The sequence below is a fragment of the Pelmatolapia mariae genome, linkage group LG17 (assembly GCF_036321145.2).
Source record: "Pelmatolapia mariae isolate MD_Pm_ZW linkage group LG17, Pm_UMD_F_2, whole genome shotgun sequence".
In the NCBI taxonomy this organism is placed as follows: domain Eukaryota; kingdom Metazoa; phylum Chordata; class Actinopteri; order Cichliformes; family Cichlidae; genus Pelmatolapia; species Pelmatolapia mariae.
The window spans coordinates 37755590-37773347 of record NC_086242.1 but is presented as its reverse complement, the minus strand read 5'-3'; the positions used below and the strand labels follow the sequence as shown (position 1 = coordinate 37773347).

Genomic DNA, 17758 nt, shown 5'->3' with positions numbered 1-17758 from the left:
ATCCATAACTGAAAACAAGACAATTTTCAAATATGGGATGATTGTAAATTTTATTGAAAAAAAAAAAAAAAAAAACTCAGAATGGATTATTTGACCTATGGTCATTTAAAAAAAAAAAAGAAAAAAAAAAAAGAAGAGTAGTAAGTAAACCATTAAAAAGCATGGTAAAATTTGTCATTTTTCCGGTATATAGAACAGCAGATACAAAAAGAGTTTGTACGAGTACCTAGGAGATACACCCGTGTCATTTTTTTGCAGTAGTGCAATGCTGAGATTTCCATATATACTTTGTCCGTAGTCCATGCAGAGTTTCAACTTCTCTACATGGTTTCCATGCCAACAGTGTCAACACTGTTGGATCAGCCATCATCAGAGTGCTCGTGTGTAAAAATTAACATTTATATATTTATTCCACATTAAAAAGAAAACCGGGCTAGAACAGGTCCAGTATGGCGTGGCTCAATCGAGTGAAATGTTATCTGATATGTCGCCGTCGGCCTCTCCTCCCCTGCTCCCCTCCCCTCCTGTGACGACCCCAGTTTCATGGAGGGAGCTGGCAGCATGGCTGATGGCGTCATAGTGGCTGCTGGACGACGAAACCAAGGCTGAGCTGCTGGTTGCTGCAGCTGCATTTTGCAGGATACGCAAGAACATCTGAGGCAGGTAATAGTGAGCAGAGAGACAAACTGGTTAGATCAACATCATACTGAATGAAAGCTCCAAATGCTTCGTTAGGAATTCAAAAAACAACGTTTTCACTTCAGTGTGTTTGAACCTTCTTTACATGAAACATTTACACTAAATCTATTTTGTGGCTACACAAAAAACTAAGACATCTCTCAGTCATCACACTGTAAGATAAAGCCAGTTAAACTTGATTCACTGTGGATCAACTGCACCTGCTTTGGTGCAAGTGAACATGACAACAAGTGCGCCAACAAAGCAATGAGACGACAGTGTTTCAGATGCTGCCTGTCGACAGCATCCTTGTTATTAATCTCTGTCTCTCTTCCACAGCATGTCTTTATCCTGTCTTCCTTCTCTCACCCCAACCGGTCGCAGCAGATGGCCCCGCCCCTCCCTGAGCCTGTGATTTGGTGCTACATAAACAAAACTGAATTGAACTGAACATGCAGTTACAGTTTTGGGAGAAAGATCATTTATAGTCTAAAAATATCTGTGCATTAAGTTTGATCACGTCAAGTTTTGAATGTTGGAATTTTGTAACATTTGCCACCAGTGTCATATCCATTCTAACTAAAACAAACAGAAAGGTCTACATGTCAGTAACATTATGAGAATATGTCCAGTTTACAAAAAGGGAGAAAACATAAAAAACATACCTCTGGATTAGTCTGAATTAAGGAAAATAGATCTGGACCTACAAGACAGAAGAATCAGACTTTGAACAATATTCATGTGCACATAGCTTACAGTCAGTGAACGTTTATCTTACTCACGCTGCATATCTGTGGGGATGGTGGCCGAGGCAGAAGGATGGAAGGGGACTGCATAGTCGGCAAGTGCAGAGTTCAGATGTGGCGGGTCCGGGGCCTGGACATTTGGCACTTGCACAGTGGGCAGGTAGGTCAACACTCTGAGTAAAAACATCAAAGGGATGGGAAGCTTTAGACACACACACACACACACACACACACACCTGATGAGCACACCTTTAATTATCAACATGCTGGTGTACAGCGCTGTCAGACCAAATGGCAAAACTGACTGAATGCTGAAAACCAACGGACAAAGATCGAGACGATCATATTTTAAATTTGTTACACACAGCTCCGTTTGCAGTTCTGAATGTATTCTCCACAGGCCTGCTCACCCCTTTGCATGCATCTCCTCATTCTTGGAAATGTTGCGTTTCTTGGGTGGACGGTTTTTGTCCTCTTCGTCATCAGAAGAAGAGCTTTCTATCGTCAGATCAATCACATCTGCCCTCTTGGTGTAGCTCGGCTCAGTAGAATCGCGGGCCACTGATGGTTGACGCAAAGGAGCTGAGGCTGAAAGATAATGGTCACGTGATACGATTTTTCTCTTCCTGTCCCATGAAAAGACCAAAAGCAATAATTATTTAATCTGTTTTAAAGGTTACTACGGATGAGGGCAAGTTAAGCAATCAAGTTGTTCTAAGATGGTTTATGGTTAAAAAACAACAACAAAACTACATTTATGGAGCTAGTCCACTCCTGCTATGCAAGCTCTTTAGTCCATTTGTGGGCTTAAAGGTTGGGACACTGGGAGATGATGACGAATGGTCTATTATTACTAATTCTCATTGGAGGTTTTGCACATGGACACACAATTGGGTTTATGCTGCCTCATCTTCCACCTCCCGTCTCTTTCAGCTCAGTTATTTGGTATGACAGTTTCTGAAAACAATATTGTCAAAGCACCAAAAAGGTACACAGTTTAATTCACAATAAAATGACACAGAGATGTATAAGGTGTATAAATCAATTTCTTTGACTTCTATCCCATACAGATGAGGACAGAATTGTCAGCCACCCTATGAACAGTTCATTTAAAAATAATAGTATTTCTCAGTGCTGCATCCTGCATCCTTGTTTTGAATACTTACATGACTTTTGTTGACACACAGAAAACTATTTTAGATAAAGGGTCACATAATCATCCCCTCCTGATGCTATTAGTTGGTGTATTTCTTTTGCTGAATAACAGCCTGCTGTTGTATATTGTAGTTATGTCGCACACGGGTCTCCTGAGCAATCCTAGGCCATTCACTTATCCTCCTTTCTTCATGATTCCTTCCACCTTCAACAGATTCCCAGTTCCAGACTCCAGCCACTGTGTTTAACTCTGGGGACAGTTCTTTGGATTGAACGGCTCTACCTTTTGTCTCCAAATATAAGCAGCACTTCTGTAGTGTCATCTGATGAAAGGACCTTGTGACAGAAAGGACCCAAGGCACACTGTGTTGCAGGCACAGGAATTTTCCTGATCGTGGTGTCTTTCTCCAGTCCAATACACAGCTCTTCCCTCAGGTCTCAGCATCCTACTCATATAGGGGAAGCATGATTTGGTGACAGCTGTGTGGGTGAGTCTCTGCTGACACGACCCCCTGGACCCACTGCTCCACCCATCCCCTGCAGCTGAGCCCAAAACCACACTCACCACAGACGTGCTTCCAGTATGCAGAATTTTTCTTGAGGTTTTCGTTAGCATACTTCAGTCTGGCTTGAAGGTGCATATGGTTCTAGTGATTTTCATCTTTGAGACTGCAATTCCCAATTTCATTCACAGTGTCTTTGCGGTTGTTCTAGGACCTTTAAACCTAACTCTCGATAGTTTTCTTTTCAGATTCCTTAAAATCTTTTGCTTCCGACCTCTACCAGGCTTACTCTGTACTGGGTTCAGCTGTCTTCCCACCTATTCCCTCTTCCTTCATTGTCCTCTGTGTGTATATGTTGTCACATTCTTCATCATGGATGTGTCACTTTTAAAACCTGGATTACTTTGTGGTCAGTTCAGGTTCAGCAATAAAGTTTTCTTTTACTTACTTCTTTTACATTATACTTTAACTTAGTTTCCAAGTCCAACTCCTGCCTGCTACACAGCCAGCCCACAGCAGCAGCCAACTAACCCCTTCTGTGGACAATCAGGTAGCAGCATGAACCTAGCCGCACTTCGTATTAACTAACAATAGACTTTATCGAGTGAGCTGCAACACTTGCATGGAAGACGAACATCCAGTTGTTGTTGTTGCTAAAATACTGCTGGGAAATGATTTTCCAGGCTCATTTCAATCCCATGGCAGGGCATATGGGTTATGGCAACACTCTGGAGCGAACAACAGTCTGATTTTATTGGCCAGGCATCCAGGCAGATGCGGGCACTGCCTGGAGTGTCAGCTGGTTAACCAGCCCGGTATTCCAAAAGCACCTTTGTGCCCATTACCGTGAATCCTCCACTCATCTCCCATTTGAGCGTATTGGCATGGACCTCACCGGGCCATTCCACCAGAGTGCAAGTGGATATTGCTTTGTGTTACCTCTGGTGGATTAAGCAATGAGATATCCCCAAACAGTGAAGTTGCGCACCATTTCTGTAAAAAGTTTGACGCCGATGCTCTTTCAGGTCATCTCCCAAGTTAGCGTCCCAAAAGAAATACTGACTGACCAGGGCTTGTCATTTATGTCTCACACACTAAAAGAACTTTATGAATTACTGGACATTAAAGTTATTCACACTACCACCCTCAGACTGACAGGCAGTTGGAGCGGCTGAATAAGACTTTAAAGTCCGCAGGGGGTGTTGGATCTCATTAAAGAAATCTGGGAGAAAGATCTGACCCCAGCCAAAAATGAGATTTACTATGTCCTAGACCTGAGAGCAAAGCTGCACATGCTGGGGAGATTGTCACAGGAAAATTTGCTCCACGCCCAGGAACGTAAAAGCACCTGTGCAACAGAAGGGCTAGACTGTGGCAGTTTTCACCAGGACAAAGTGCTTGTCTTGGTTTCTTCTTCTAGTTTAAAGTTCCTCGCCAAGGACCCTTCGTGGTCACATGGTGAATGGCGGTTGCTGACTATCAGGTGGTACGGTCGGGCATGGGAGGAGCCGCACAAATATATCACTCCGAGAGAGGCTGAAACGGCTTCTCTGTCCAGAGGTGCCAAATTCCACCATGCCTGTCTCTCTCCACTGCGATAACCATCTCCCACAGGTCCAGAGAGTGGATGTTGCTGCACTGCAACAGCGATTTACAGTAAGGGTGCAACGATACACAAAAGTCACGGTTCGATTCGGTCCGATAGTTTGGTGTCACGGTTCGATATTTTTTCGATACAAAAAAAATGTTCATGCCTTTTTAATTTGTCAATTATTAAAATTATAAATATTTATTTTAACTCAAAAGTACAGTTTTTAAATTTAATGTTGCTGAAATAACAAAATAATTAAAATAAATCTATCTGATCGAGAAATCCCTCATCTTTGGAAAAGAGAGTTTATTACAGAGAAATGGCTCTTTCCAAAATAAAAGCTATACTATACGCTTCTTCTGGGGTATATTCTCAGCAGCATATTAAACATATCAGGTCCCCATAAGGAGAATCAAGTGCTAACGGCTGTCTAAATGACTCGGGTAAAGTTTGTAGCATGCGTGCTTGTTGTTTTTGTTTGCTTCCACTTGTCTTTGCACTAGGATGATGTCGGCGTAAATGTGCAGTCATATTCATTGTGTTCCCACTAGTGCTGTCAGCGTTAATCTCGTTAAAATGACGTTAACGCCACAACGCTGCAAATCTCCGTTAACGAGTTACCGCGGATCGCCCCGTGTGTGGGGCTGGACGGCGTCAACACGCTAACAAGCTAACTGCGCTAATACACTAGTTCCCACCAATGTAATTGAGCATTGCATGGCACATCCGACATACTGTTTTACTTTTGTACATGACGTGCTTACCATCAGGGTCATACTTCACATGAAGACCAAAATAGTTCCAAACGCCAGATCTGAATGAGGGTGGGGGAGGTTCAATTTCGGGTCGCGTTGAGGCAGTTGCCATGTTGCAACGAGCTTAACTTTTGTCTCGCTATCTTGCGCTGCGCTCAGTTGATCTGTGCTCGAGAGTGCAGCCTAAGCGGAGTAGTCGAATGCAGATCCACTGAGCTCTCAACACAGACAGCATCGTCAGAAGAAAAGTTGATAAAATAAATAAAAAATTTTGTATTGTTCGATACATATGCGTACCGAACCGAAAGCACTGTATCGAACAGTTCAATACCGATACGAGTATTGTTGCACCCCTAGTTTACAGATGTGTTCTACCCCCTGGCCAGCCGTACGACTCTCATAGAGCCCCACTTTGAAACGCAGCCAGCCAATAGTGTGCGTTCAAGGCCCAAACACAAGAGACAAATTGTTAAAACAAAATAAAAAAAATTATGAAAATGGGGGTAATGGTAGAGTCAACAGTTCTGATGGTAAAGAAGGATGGGTCTATACAGTTCTGTGTTGACTACTGGTGAATGAGATGCTTGCCCCATGTCCCAAGGCACTGAGCTCCTGTACCAGATAGGCACAGCTTAATTTTTCATGACACTGGATTTAACTAAGGGCTACTGGCAGATTCCCTTGTCTGGAAAGTCCAAGGAAAAAGCGGCCACCACATGGACCAGGTGCTGCGGCTGCATGCTGCACATACTGCCGCCTACCTGGACGATGTCATCATCCACATGACATCTGGGCGGAGCATGTGCAGCAGGTGGCTGCAGTCCTGGAGTCCCTGAGGCAGTTGGGGCTCACAGCCAACCCAAAAAAGTGTGCGGTTGGATGCCGGGAGGTATCTGGGGTACCACTTGGGAGGTGGGCAGGTGCAGGTGCCACAGATAGAGAAAACGGCAGCCATGGCATCCTGCCCATGTCCTAAGACAAAAAAGACATGAGATGGTTTTGGGGCTGGCTGGGTATCTCCACCAGTTTGTATCAGGCTTTGCAGAGCTGACGAGCCCCTTTATCTGTCTCGTCCAAAAGGGCGCCCCAGATCTGGTCCAGTGGATGGAGCAGTGGCAGATGGCATCTGTGCAGGTGAAAAGGGCCCTGTGTGGGGAGCCGCTGCTTCACACACCAAAGTTTTCCCTTTCATCCTGCAGATGGACGCCTTGAACGGAGGGCTGGTGGGCCATTTTGTCCCAGCAGGTAAGAGCATCGACCACCTGATGTTCTGCATCAGCCGGAAGCTAACGGTATGCGTTTGAAGATAAGAGCACTGTGGAAAACTAGTGCCAGCTATCAGGTGGGTGGTCAGCTTCCTTGGGTATTACTTTCTGGGGTGGTCATTCGCCCTCTGGTCAGACCAAACCCCAATGCAGTGGCTCCACTGCTTGAAGGATCACCCAGTGGTATCTGACTGGGGGCGTGTATGACTGTAGCCAGTTTCCAACCTGGGGGATAAGCAGGTTCGGCCGGACGGTAGGGGTGTGTAGCAGAGGTATGGTCTCTGGCTCCGCTGCAGGGGAGGATTTGATGCAGCTGGCTTGCAGGGCAGGTTTGGACAATAAGGTAATGTTGGGAAATCAGTTTTACCCCGGTTCTTTTTTATTCCTCGGGCCTCCAGAGATGCACCGGACCCAGTATTCATTTTTACAAAATCTTTATTCATCTTCATTTAAGCATGCACTTCTAGAAGGGAAGACGAGGCCGGTGTCCCTCTGAAACAATCTTCACCCCTTTGTTAGTTCCAGGCAGCTTTATAGAAGCTGACCCCATCATAAAACCCCCACAGTGTGCTGCAAACTCTGTGTCTGTGTCTATGTGCACGAGCACGTGAGTGCCTGTGTGTGCACGTTCCCGCGTGTCTATGTGAGTGCATGTGAGTGAGTGTGCATGTGGATGTGTGAGTGTAACAGTTTAAGCACTGTGTGTGTGTCTGTGACTTCCTGGGGGTCATAAAAGTAATCTCACCCAAGCTACGCCAAATTCCTCTACACAACATAGAAACAGAGTTAACATATTACATCTTGTTGTTTTACATTTACAGATAAACATGTGGAAAGTCTCCTGCAAACCTACTTCTAAGTTATAACAATTATGCGTTTTTATTAAAGGCACAAGCATCAGCATCAGCAACCCCCCAACTGTAGCTTCCTGTCTCCTTTTATGACACCAGACCTCCAGTGTCCATAAATTCCTTTCTCTCTAAACAATTACACACTCTCAGGCCTACAGCTAAGCCAAACTGAAAGACAGACCAATCCTTCCTTATTACTGTGATCTAAACAAATTTAACACATTACATTCTAATAATTATTTTCTTGTACTCACAGTAATCAAAGATCTCCCTTATTACCGTGACGCTGGGACCAGAGCAGGGAAGAGCTGGAGAGCCATCTGGCTGGGGCTGAAAAGTGCTGATAAAGTTGTACACTTACATTAAAAACTTAACAAGCTGATGTAGAGATGTTTCTGCTACCGGAACTCTGTGTGGCATCTATCTGGGCTCTAATCTGAGCTGCTGTTAACTTGTGATTTCTAAGGCTGGATGACTGTATCCTCAGCAGCAGAGGTGACTCTTGGTCTTCCTTTCCTGGGGCGGCCCTCATGTGAGCCAGTTTCACCGTAGCCCTTGATGGTTTTCGTGACTGCACTCGGGGACACATTCAGAGTTTTAGCAATATTTTGGACTGACTGACCTTCACTTCTTAAAGTAATGATGGATTGCCAACCTGACTGCTGCACAACACAACTGATGGTCCCAACTCCATTAAGAAGGCAAGAAATTCCCCAAATGAACCCTGACAGGCACACCTGTGAAGTGAAACCATTTCAGGTGACTACATCATGAAGCTCACTGAGAGAAGGCTGAGGGTTTGCAGCGCTGTCAACAAAGGGTGGCTACTTTCAAGAATATAAAATATAAAACATTTAAAGTTATTTATCCATTTTTTCTTTGCTTCCATAAATCTTGCTTCATATATTTCATGTCTTCAGTTTGTATCTACAATGTAGAAAGTAGTAAAAATAAAGAAAACTATTAAATGAGAAGGCGTGTCCAAACTTTTAACTGGTAGTGTATATTTACTTGTAATTCATAGCACACTTAAAAGTAGAAATAGAGACAGAGCCTCTTCTGTGGAACAAGCACTCAGTTTGGATTTGGGAGACAGAGACCCCTTGTACTTTGAGGATTAGGCTTAAAATGTTCCTTTTTGACAAAGCATATAGTTAGGCCTGAATAGGTGACCCTGAATCCTCTGAATTTTCTCGTTTCCTTGACCCCCAACAGGTGATGGCCACTCTATCCTAAGCCTAGATATACGTATATAGTTTTCATCCTGTTAAAAAACAAATTTTTTCCTCCCCACTGTCCCGAAAAAGCGCTTTCTCACAGGGATCATGTGATTGTTTTCTCTGTATCATTGTAGACTCTTTATCCTACGATATAAACTGCCTTGAGATAACTTTTGCTTTGATTTGGTGATATATAAATGCGATTCAATTAAATATTAATTTTATATATTTATTTATCAAAGCTCATCAATTTTCAAAAGCAGTCAATGACATTTGTTTTAACACACAAACTTCTGTGGCACTGACCATCTTACAGTTTTTGGGCAGTACTGGAACTGGGTGCACATGAGAATAACATATACACTGGGTACAGAAATTTTTCACTCTTTGTTATATTACATCCATTTAAGTTCTTTTTTTGCCTCATTAACCTCCTAGGACCTGGCTTCCACATATGTGGACATCACATTTATACTGCCACTGTCCTATTGAAATTTAACACGTCCTCATATGTTGATCTCATGTTTCTCAGAAACAAAAATCATGTAAAAAAACAACAACGACTGGTAATTCTTCATTTTTACATTCATCAGGTCCCAATGAGCCCAAATAGCAAAGAGAAAATAAAAATGCATGCCATGAAAGAGTTCGGGTCTTAGGAGGTTAAAGTACACACAGCACCCCATTTTGACAGAAAATACAGGGAATTATTGACATTTTTGCAGATTTATTTAAAAATAAAAACTGAAATATCACATGGTCCTAAATATTCAGCCCCTTTGCTGTGACACCCATATACTTCACTCAGGTGCTGTCCATTCTTTCTGATCATCCTTGAGATGGTTCAGTGTTAAGAGATTTTCAAATGTTTCAAGTATTATTCCCACTTCTATTCATATGTTATTGAAAGTTTATCTTTAATCTCAGTGTTAATAGTTGTTTACCCATTTATTCTTTCCATTTAATCGTATTTTATAATTTTACTGCTTCACTGAAGTAAAGACAAAAGCATAGTGTTCTCAGATATGATTTACCCAGTACATCTCCTCTGTACCTGGCTCTCTACGAGCCGTTTCACTCCCAGGAAGGGGAGAGCAGGACGTTCTTATCTACACTCCCAAATACCAAGAGGGGCCCATTCTTCAGAATCACACACACACATAAACTTCACACACACACATACTCTGAAACGCTATAAATAAAGAACTGCCACATACGCTGGTTGTGAGCCTGAGACAGCAGCGCTCACCCAGCGTGCGCACGTTGTTACCATCTAAACTGTCTTGAGTGTTTTTATTTCGCCTGAAGAATGTCTTGTTTAAATATTTACTCCTTACATTTATTTGGTCCTTCGAGCCGGATTGGACATTGAATTTTAACTAATTTTGTGCTCCAACAGAGTGACCTCGTCGTTTCCTGGATTCGTGAACCCACGCTGCAAAGTCTGTCGCGACAGCCTGTTTCTAGTGAAACAGTAAAGACCAACTACGTGAATTCGCCGTTGGCCAGCGTTTTTAGCAAGAGGTCCACGATCCCAGGGAGCGAGGAGGATTCTCTCTGACCGGCATTTTCATCCGAACCAGGTGAATATGAACACTCAAGAACACATTGCGGCTAAAATCGGTTTTTAGATTGACACGGTTCTTAAAAGACTCGTCCTTTAAGGACTGGAAGTCAGGGATCTCACTCTCACGAGTGAAAGGACTCGCCTGTAAGACGGAGTTTGACGGTCCTGTGTGGGGTCACTCCGCAGTTTAAAAGGTTGGAAGTCAGGGATCTCACTCTCACGAGTGAATGAAAATAAAGGGATCTCACTCTCACGAGTGAATGAAAATAAAGAACGTGTCAATTAAAATAGGATTATAGTACCGCATGTGAAGTTTATGTGTTGTTGAAGAGTGAGTGACATTTTGAATAGAAACAACAGGTTTCTGCACCACTCTTACTGTTTCCTGTGTTGACCGATGTACTGGTGAGAAGGGGTCAAAGGTTGCGCATCAACGCATAAAATTAAGGCCGCCCTAGGTCTAGACCAGGGTAGAAGGCTGCCTTAATAACCTCCCCCGACTCTAATATCAGCGAAGGTCACACAGAGTGTATGTTGGCAGTATTAATAAATAAAAGCAAAACAAGGTGTTTCCAAATACAATAAATCCAGATAATTCACACGAAAATATATCAAATAAAAAAGAGAGATGCATAAGGTATATTACGGCTGTGTCATTTTTCAGCCAAGGAAAGTGTGAAAAGGTAAATGTCTCCAGCTTGGGAAGGTGTGAAGCTGCAGATCACACCAGCCCTTGATGGATACATAATAAAATATATATGAAATATAAAATAATATACTATTGTATATTAGTAGTATAATAGTATATTGTGATATACTAATAAATATTGTAATATACTATTGCTGTTATAAAAACAGGTAAAAAACAATAATAATACCATTAATAATGACATAATATTAATGATAAGAGGCACCTGAGTCAGTTATGATGTGAGGTGGATGAGTGTTAAAAGTAATCTGCATTAGGCTTAAGGTTGCTCAAATACAGTACAATGACATATGAGATGAAGTACAACAGGTAAATATTTAAACTAATGACGTGCATAGAGGCACTTGACCTGTTTGAAAATTGTCGTCCTAATATGAGCCATTGTTGAGATATAGAGCACAGCTATGAAAACAACTAATATGCTGAACCCTATATGAAGCAGTTGAAAACTACATGATGGAGAAGCTGAGTGAATATGAAGGTGCAAGTCTTTGCCACTGTGGGCAAAGCACGCAACCACTGTGTGAGGTTGCGTTGCTGTCTCTTCTGAGCTGATGAGCAAGCTACACATTATCAGATCGGGAGCTGGCTGAGAACTCATCAAAGAGAGGGAAACAAAACTATGATAACTCGAGTATGTAGCGTATCCGTGAGTTCAGCTTCATCTTTCAGATGCGCAGCAGTTTTCCTGGATCTTGACTCGTGTGTAGAGTGTTCATAGCATCAGCATCATGTTCTTGTTTATTTGCTTTGTTGGGTTGAAAAATAATTAAATAAACTTGTGATCATACTTATGGATCACCATGGCACATATCATCAGCCATATTATTTTTATGCAGATGAAAAAAGTGAGTGTGAATGTGCCTGATGTCGCAGTGTGTGTGTGCGTTGTGTAAAAGTGATTGTCTCCAATTGTGAGAGCGGTGATTCTGCAGGTCACCAGCTATTGTAAAGAAAAAAAAAAGAGTAAAAAGAGACAGAATCTACATTATAGATGAAAAATGATTATAGGAAAAGGGTTTTGTGTCTATCAGCCAAGAAACAACTACAATCTAATTTCTGCTTTTAAGGAAGACGAGTTCAAAAGACAGAGAGAGAGAGTTCTGTGTGTTGGTTAAGCAGTGATGATAATAATGAAAATGTCTTAGTTTTGTCACTTTCAGGTGAATAGCAGACCTGGATCGATTTTCCACATGCAGCAGTCGGAATAAAGTTATAGTTTAAGATCATTGGAAGCATTCAGGCCAGGTTTCTGGCTACCTTATTTACAGCTCCATGTGTCCCTCAACCTCACAAACGAGCTCTCACTCCTCCCTGAAGACAAGGAATGCAGTTCCAAAGAGCAATAACATGGCAGATAAAGAGACAGCAGCAAAGTCCTGAGCAAAGAGACCCAGCAAGCAGCAGCAGTGTGGACAAACAGCATCAGAGAAGAAGAGCAAACCCAACATCCTGACTGGATGAATGACACTGTGTTTCCAACAAGCTGCAACTTCACTGTGCTTGTGAAAAGAACGTTTGAGGAGAACTGAGGAGACTGTTGGAAGTTGACATTTGCCACCTTTGGAGAAAATGGCAAAAAGAGACAGTGAAGAATACAGGACAAAGCTGAAGAAGAACTGCCGGCTATTGGACTGTTGAAGTGGGAGAGGACAACAGAGTGAGAGCAGTAGGTGAGAACACAGAGGAATGCTGTTGTTTAATGTGGGAAATCAAAATTTTGGGTTAGCAAATCTGGGCAAAATAATACTGACTGCTTAAGTAGGAAAATTGTGAAGGAATCTGAACCACTGCAAAAAGAAACATATACAAAATCACACACACAAGCAGAACATGCATTAACCATACTAACACAACCAAAAGAGAGCTCATGAAGATTAGGCAGCATCTTGAGCATGTGAGTCTGTTTATCATCTTGTCCAAGTCACCTCATGTGATGCAAAGACCAGTGGACTCATAGCACGTTAGTTAAAAATGATCAAATAATAGCAGCGAAGTGTGTAGGAAAGGCAGCTTTAAGAACATGCCCTGCTGGAGATATAGCTCCACAGACACATTGATTAAACCTGCCTAATAACACAAACACAGATGTAATGAAAATCAGTTTGTAATCTCTCATCAGTGCTAAAATAGTGTAAATTTAACAGAGACTTGTTATTAAATGCTGAATTTATCCAATGCTGACAGTTAACTCTCTAGGTTGCAGGACAACAGTTTAATTTTTGTGGGAAAAAAGATTCTGGTTTGAACAACCAGTGATCAGACAATAAATTTAGTTGTTAATATAGTAAATTGGGAGATGCTTTCTGCCTGATTGATGCAGCACAAAATATTTTACTGTATGAGGGAAATTCCATTTTTGTGATAATATTTTGAACATGCATTTCTGTTGTCCTGCCATCTTAGTGGGTTAATAGCTGATATGCAAATTAGTTGATCGTTCTTAGATTAATGCAAGGTGATTGAATTCTAGCACGAGTGAATGAGATGTGTTGGAGTTTGTTAGAGTGGAGACTCTAAAACACTGAGTTTCCTGTTGTGATGTGCGAATGAATCCTGCACCCAGATACACAACTCTGAATACATAAGAACACACTTCTTTTGTGAAATGCATGACAACATGTCACATGTTTTATGATGACGGGGAAAAAAGGAAAACTAAATGAGATCTTTGGCCTAAATGAGTAAAAAGGTACAGATTAAAATCATAGCTAATAAGACATTAGGCTTATGTTGTGTGTCGTGCGGCTGATGGTTGGTTTGGTGTTTATCTAGCTGATGATTTTTCTTTTGTTGTGAAGTTGAGCCTGCCAATTAGTATGATGGTTTGATAAATCATGCTAATGGTATGATTTACCCTCCTGAGATGAGGAGTGTGTGTCATGATTTAACGAGGCCTTTTTATTTTGATACTTTCACAGTGCACTGAAAGTTTTGTTTGATAATCTCTGTTTGAGCAGATCTGCATGATTGGAACAAAAGCGCTATACGACATGTCGAGAAAACCGTTGCAAACCATTGACTTTCTCCAAAAAATTAAAATGGGCTCAGGAGAAAGTCACTTATCTGGGATAATTAAAATGAAAGTCCGTGTCAAAAAGGATTCAGCGAGATAATCCAGTCTAAATTCTTCTTTTGAAATTTTCTTCTTTTTTCTTTTAAAATGACGTCATTTTGCTATGTGTGGAAACTGAATGCGTCGATGGGTTCCACTTTTAGCAAAGAATGAATGAATGCATGAATGAGTGAATGACAAATGAGTAAGAGAATAAAACTGACTGATTGAAAACAGCTGACAAAAGCTGACACGATTTTACTGATGTAACACGACTGTGCAAAGTTAACCCTCACCTGACAAAGGTGCAGATAAATCTATGTGTGTGTTTCTTCTTACAAGGAGCAGGAAGATGATAGCACCATCCGAGGTTGCATGACAATTTAGCCTTTTAAATCCCACTTTCTGTGTTTGCATCTACCAAGGGTGTTATTCACTACCTTGTGATGCTCACAGAGGTAACTGTGAGAAAGTGTGTATACACCTGCGCAGCGCTAACATTTCTACAGCATTACAGTTCTTCATGTGATTTGATCATGTGATTTATACCAGGATAGCTGGTTGATGTTTTCCTACTACAGGATTTCTGGGTTTATGTGTGAAGAAAACTGTGTTTGCAGGTTATGAGTTGGTGATGCTGTTACACTGTGTTGTTGGGGAAATGTTGAAGGTTACTTTGACGATGTGAATAACATGTGAGAACTTTATGGTCTTTTTACAGCACCTCTGGACCCTGTCAATTTGTGCCTGACCTCCAGGATTGTCCATGTGTGTTGCTAATGTTTGTTTTTCTAAGAGTACATGTAGAGGATTCAGCAGAGACGGACAAGTAACGTGAGAAAGCAAATAAGAGATGCAGTGTTTATGGAATAGTTTAATATGGGGCTCATTAGCTGGCCACTACTGAGCTCCTAGTGATAGCTAAGTGGAGTGACTTTGCTTAAGGGAAGTCACCGATTACATTAATGTTAACTGAGTACATGGGATGATCCATGTCTGAGGCAAATTATGCCAATAATTGCAGTTTACTGATTTGAGAAAACCTGCACATGATACTTGTCCTCTTGATGCTGAATGCTTTCATACTCGTATTATACAATTGTTTATAAGTGTGAAGGTTGATTTTACTTCTAGATCTTGTTTTCCAGGCCATGATGGTGTGTATGCAGGCTCCTGGCGGAGCGGGGTTTTAAGCAAACCTAATATGCAAAACACACTAACATCTTTTATTGCAGGATTGTAGGTCCGGGGTGGTGCTGCTCCAGAGGGGGAGACACCCTGATGTTGCCTGGGACATGATCTCGCTAACGTTTTATTTCAGACAGGAATCTAGGTTTGATGAGTTGACTCATGGGAGTGTCCATGCGTCAAGAGGAGGGGTCCAGAATTACAGAGTTACATGAAACTATCTTTTTTATGTTTTCTAAACTGTGTTTTTATGATTTTTGTGTGATTAACAGTTCATTTACAGGTATTAAACCTATGCAAAGTGGTGCATCCATGTTCAGACGAGGCTTTGATGGTCCATAGATGGAGCTCACTGAACTAAAGAATGTGGTTTGATGATGATTGACATGCTTTCCAAATAGAAGGTTTTTCCTCCTAGCAAGGAAATACAGGTGCAGCAGTCCAGGGTATTGCTGAAAGGAACCTCCTGAGAAATCTTCTGAGGCCCAGTGAGAAGCGAACCCATTCCAGGCATAGCTGACAGCCAAGGAAGTGGTTGAGGTCAAAGGTCGAGCTGTTTGGGGCCCATCATGAGATCAGACTTTGGAGCCACAGCAAGGACCACGAAGCTGCGTTGGAATGAGAGCTGTGCCAAGGGGGCTTTCCAGAGACCAACAGAGGAGATTGTGGACGACAGACGGGCACCTGAAGGATAAGGGGAGCGTGCCAAGCTCCAATCGACAGCGCAGGGGGATTTCGAGGATGATTCTTATTCATGATTCTGTGAAAAGCACGGAACCAGAAGCGATGGTGGTGATGACAGCAGTTTGCTATGAATATCACCTAATGCTGTGTCACTATACTGTGCATACAATGACACACTGAAGACTGCCGGGATCATAACAGCAGTAAGATAACTGGATCCAGCATCCTTTCCACAGAGGGTTTTTCCTGCAGAGAGAATGGACAATGGAGGAGTCATAAATATCCCCCACAGGACAGAGGCCTGAAGTGAGGTGATGGGGGTTGGCAGAGGCCATAAAACTAGAGTGCTGAAGAGGTCTGCAGCTTTCAAGATAGCTGAGACCCACGTTGACAAACAACAAACTCAACTGGTATGTTTGAATGTTTATTCTACATACATTTGGACTCTGGTCCTGTGGACAGTGATGGGAACAATTGGAAGAGACATTTATGACGCGCTACAAAACCACCCTGTAGAGAGACGGGTGTTTTACATGCCTTGTAGAGGAGCACCAACAAGCTGGAGTGTTTTTGAAAATGTTAATTTCTCTTTTGACCATTAACAATTCATTTGTTCACTTGTAGGATGCAGTTACCATTGAATGAGATCAATGAAAAATTGGATAACTGCTAATACATTTGCCAAACTGTGTACATTGACATATGCTGATAAAAGTTAAAATGTGTAAAACAAATTAACAACAGGAGGGATATGTTAAGAGATTTTCAAATGTTTCAAGTATTATTCCCACTTCTATTCATATGTTATTGAAAGTTTATCTTTAATCTCAGTGTTAATAGTTGTTTACCCATTTATTCTTTCCATTTAATCGTATTTTATAATTTTACTGCTTCACTGAAGTGAAGCTGAAGTAAAGACAAAAGCATAGTGTTCTCAGATATGATTTACCCAGTACATCTCCTCTGTACCTGGCTCTCTACGAGCCGTTTCACTCCCAGGAAGGGGAGAGCAGGACGTTCTTATCTACACTCCCAAATACCAAGAGGGGCCCATTCTTCAGAATCACACACACACATAAACTTCACACACACACACATACTCTGAAACGCTATAAATAAAGAACTGCCACATACGCTGGTTGTGAGCCTGAGACAGCAGCGCTCACCCAGCGTGCGCACGTTGTTACCATCTAAACTGTCTTGAGTGTTTTTATTTCGCCTGAAGAATGTCTTGTTTAAATATTTACTCCTTACATTCAGTGTAACAGTGTAAAATTTAAGGGGGTCTGAATACTTTCTGTGCCCACTGTAAATGACTCCACCATACTATTAGAATTAAATCAAAGCTGCCAGGTGTGAAAGTGATGATACTTACTGTCAACTTCTGAAACTGACTGAGTGGGGATCTTTAGAGCTTCTTTCCTTGGTTTCATTGGGAACCACGTTCCATCCTCCTGGAACTCGATTTCATCTACATCCGAGCAGTCATTCAGGATCTCCAAGAATAAACTTTTATTGCAAAATAAAGACACCAAGAGAGAGAAAAGTAAAAATTCAAAACAGCAATATAAAGTAACTTTACACTAACTTTACACTAACTACACAGGCTGGCAATATCCTTGTGTTAGTATTCGAGATGTCCAATCATCCTTCATGGCAGGTTCAAATTGATTTCTTCAGTGTTGATTAAATATGCATCTATGCATGCACAATGAAAATGACATGCATAGTCATTATATGTGAAATACAGTGCTGTGCAAAAGGTTGCCGCATTTTTTTATATTTTGCTTG

At 41.7% G+C, this 17758-nt stretch overlaps 1 protein-coding gene across 1 annotated transcript in view; it reads right to left on the bottom strand.

The window, feature by feature from the left end:
* Nucleotides 1-459: 459 nt before the first annotated feature.
* Nucleotides 460-17758, bottom strand: part of LOC134646725 (E3 SUMO-protein ligase PIAS2-like) — a 37632-nt gene continuing 20333 nt past the window's right edge. Inside the window, exons 9-13 of the mRNA XM_063500579.1 lie at nt 17343-17476; nt 1835-2006; nt 1461-1597; nt 1344-1381; nt 460-654 (exon numbers count right to left, since the gene is read on the bottom strand). Of these exons, the coding sequence (XP_063356649.1) occupies nt 460-654; nt 1344-1381; nt 1461-1597; nt 1835-2006; nt 17343-17476 (676 nt within the window). The remainder of the gene's footprint in view (nt 655-1343; nt 1382-1460; nt 1598-1834; nt 2007-17342; nt 17477-17758) is intronic.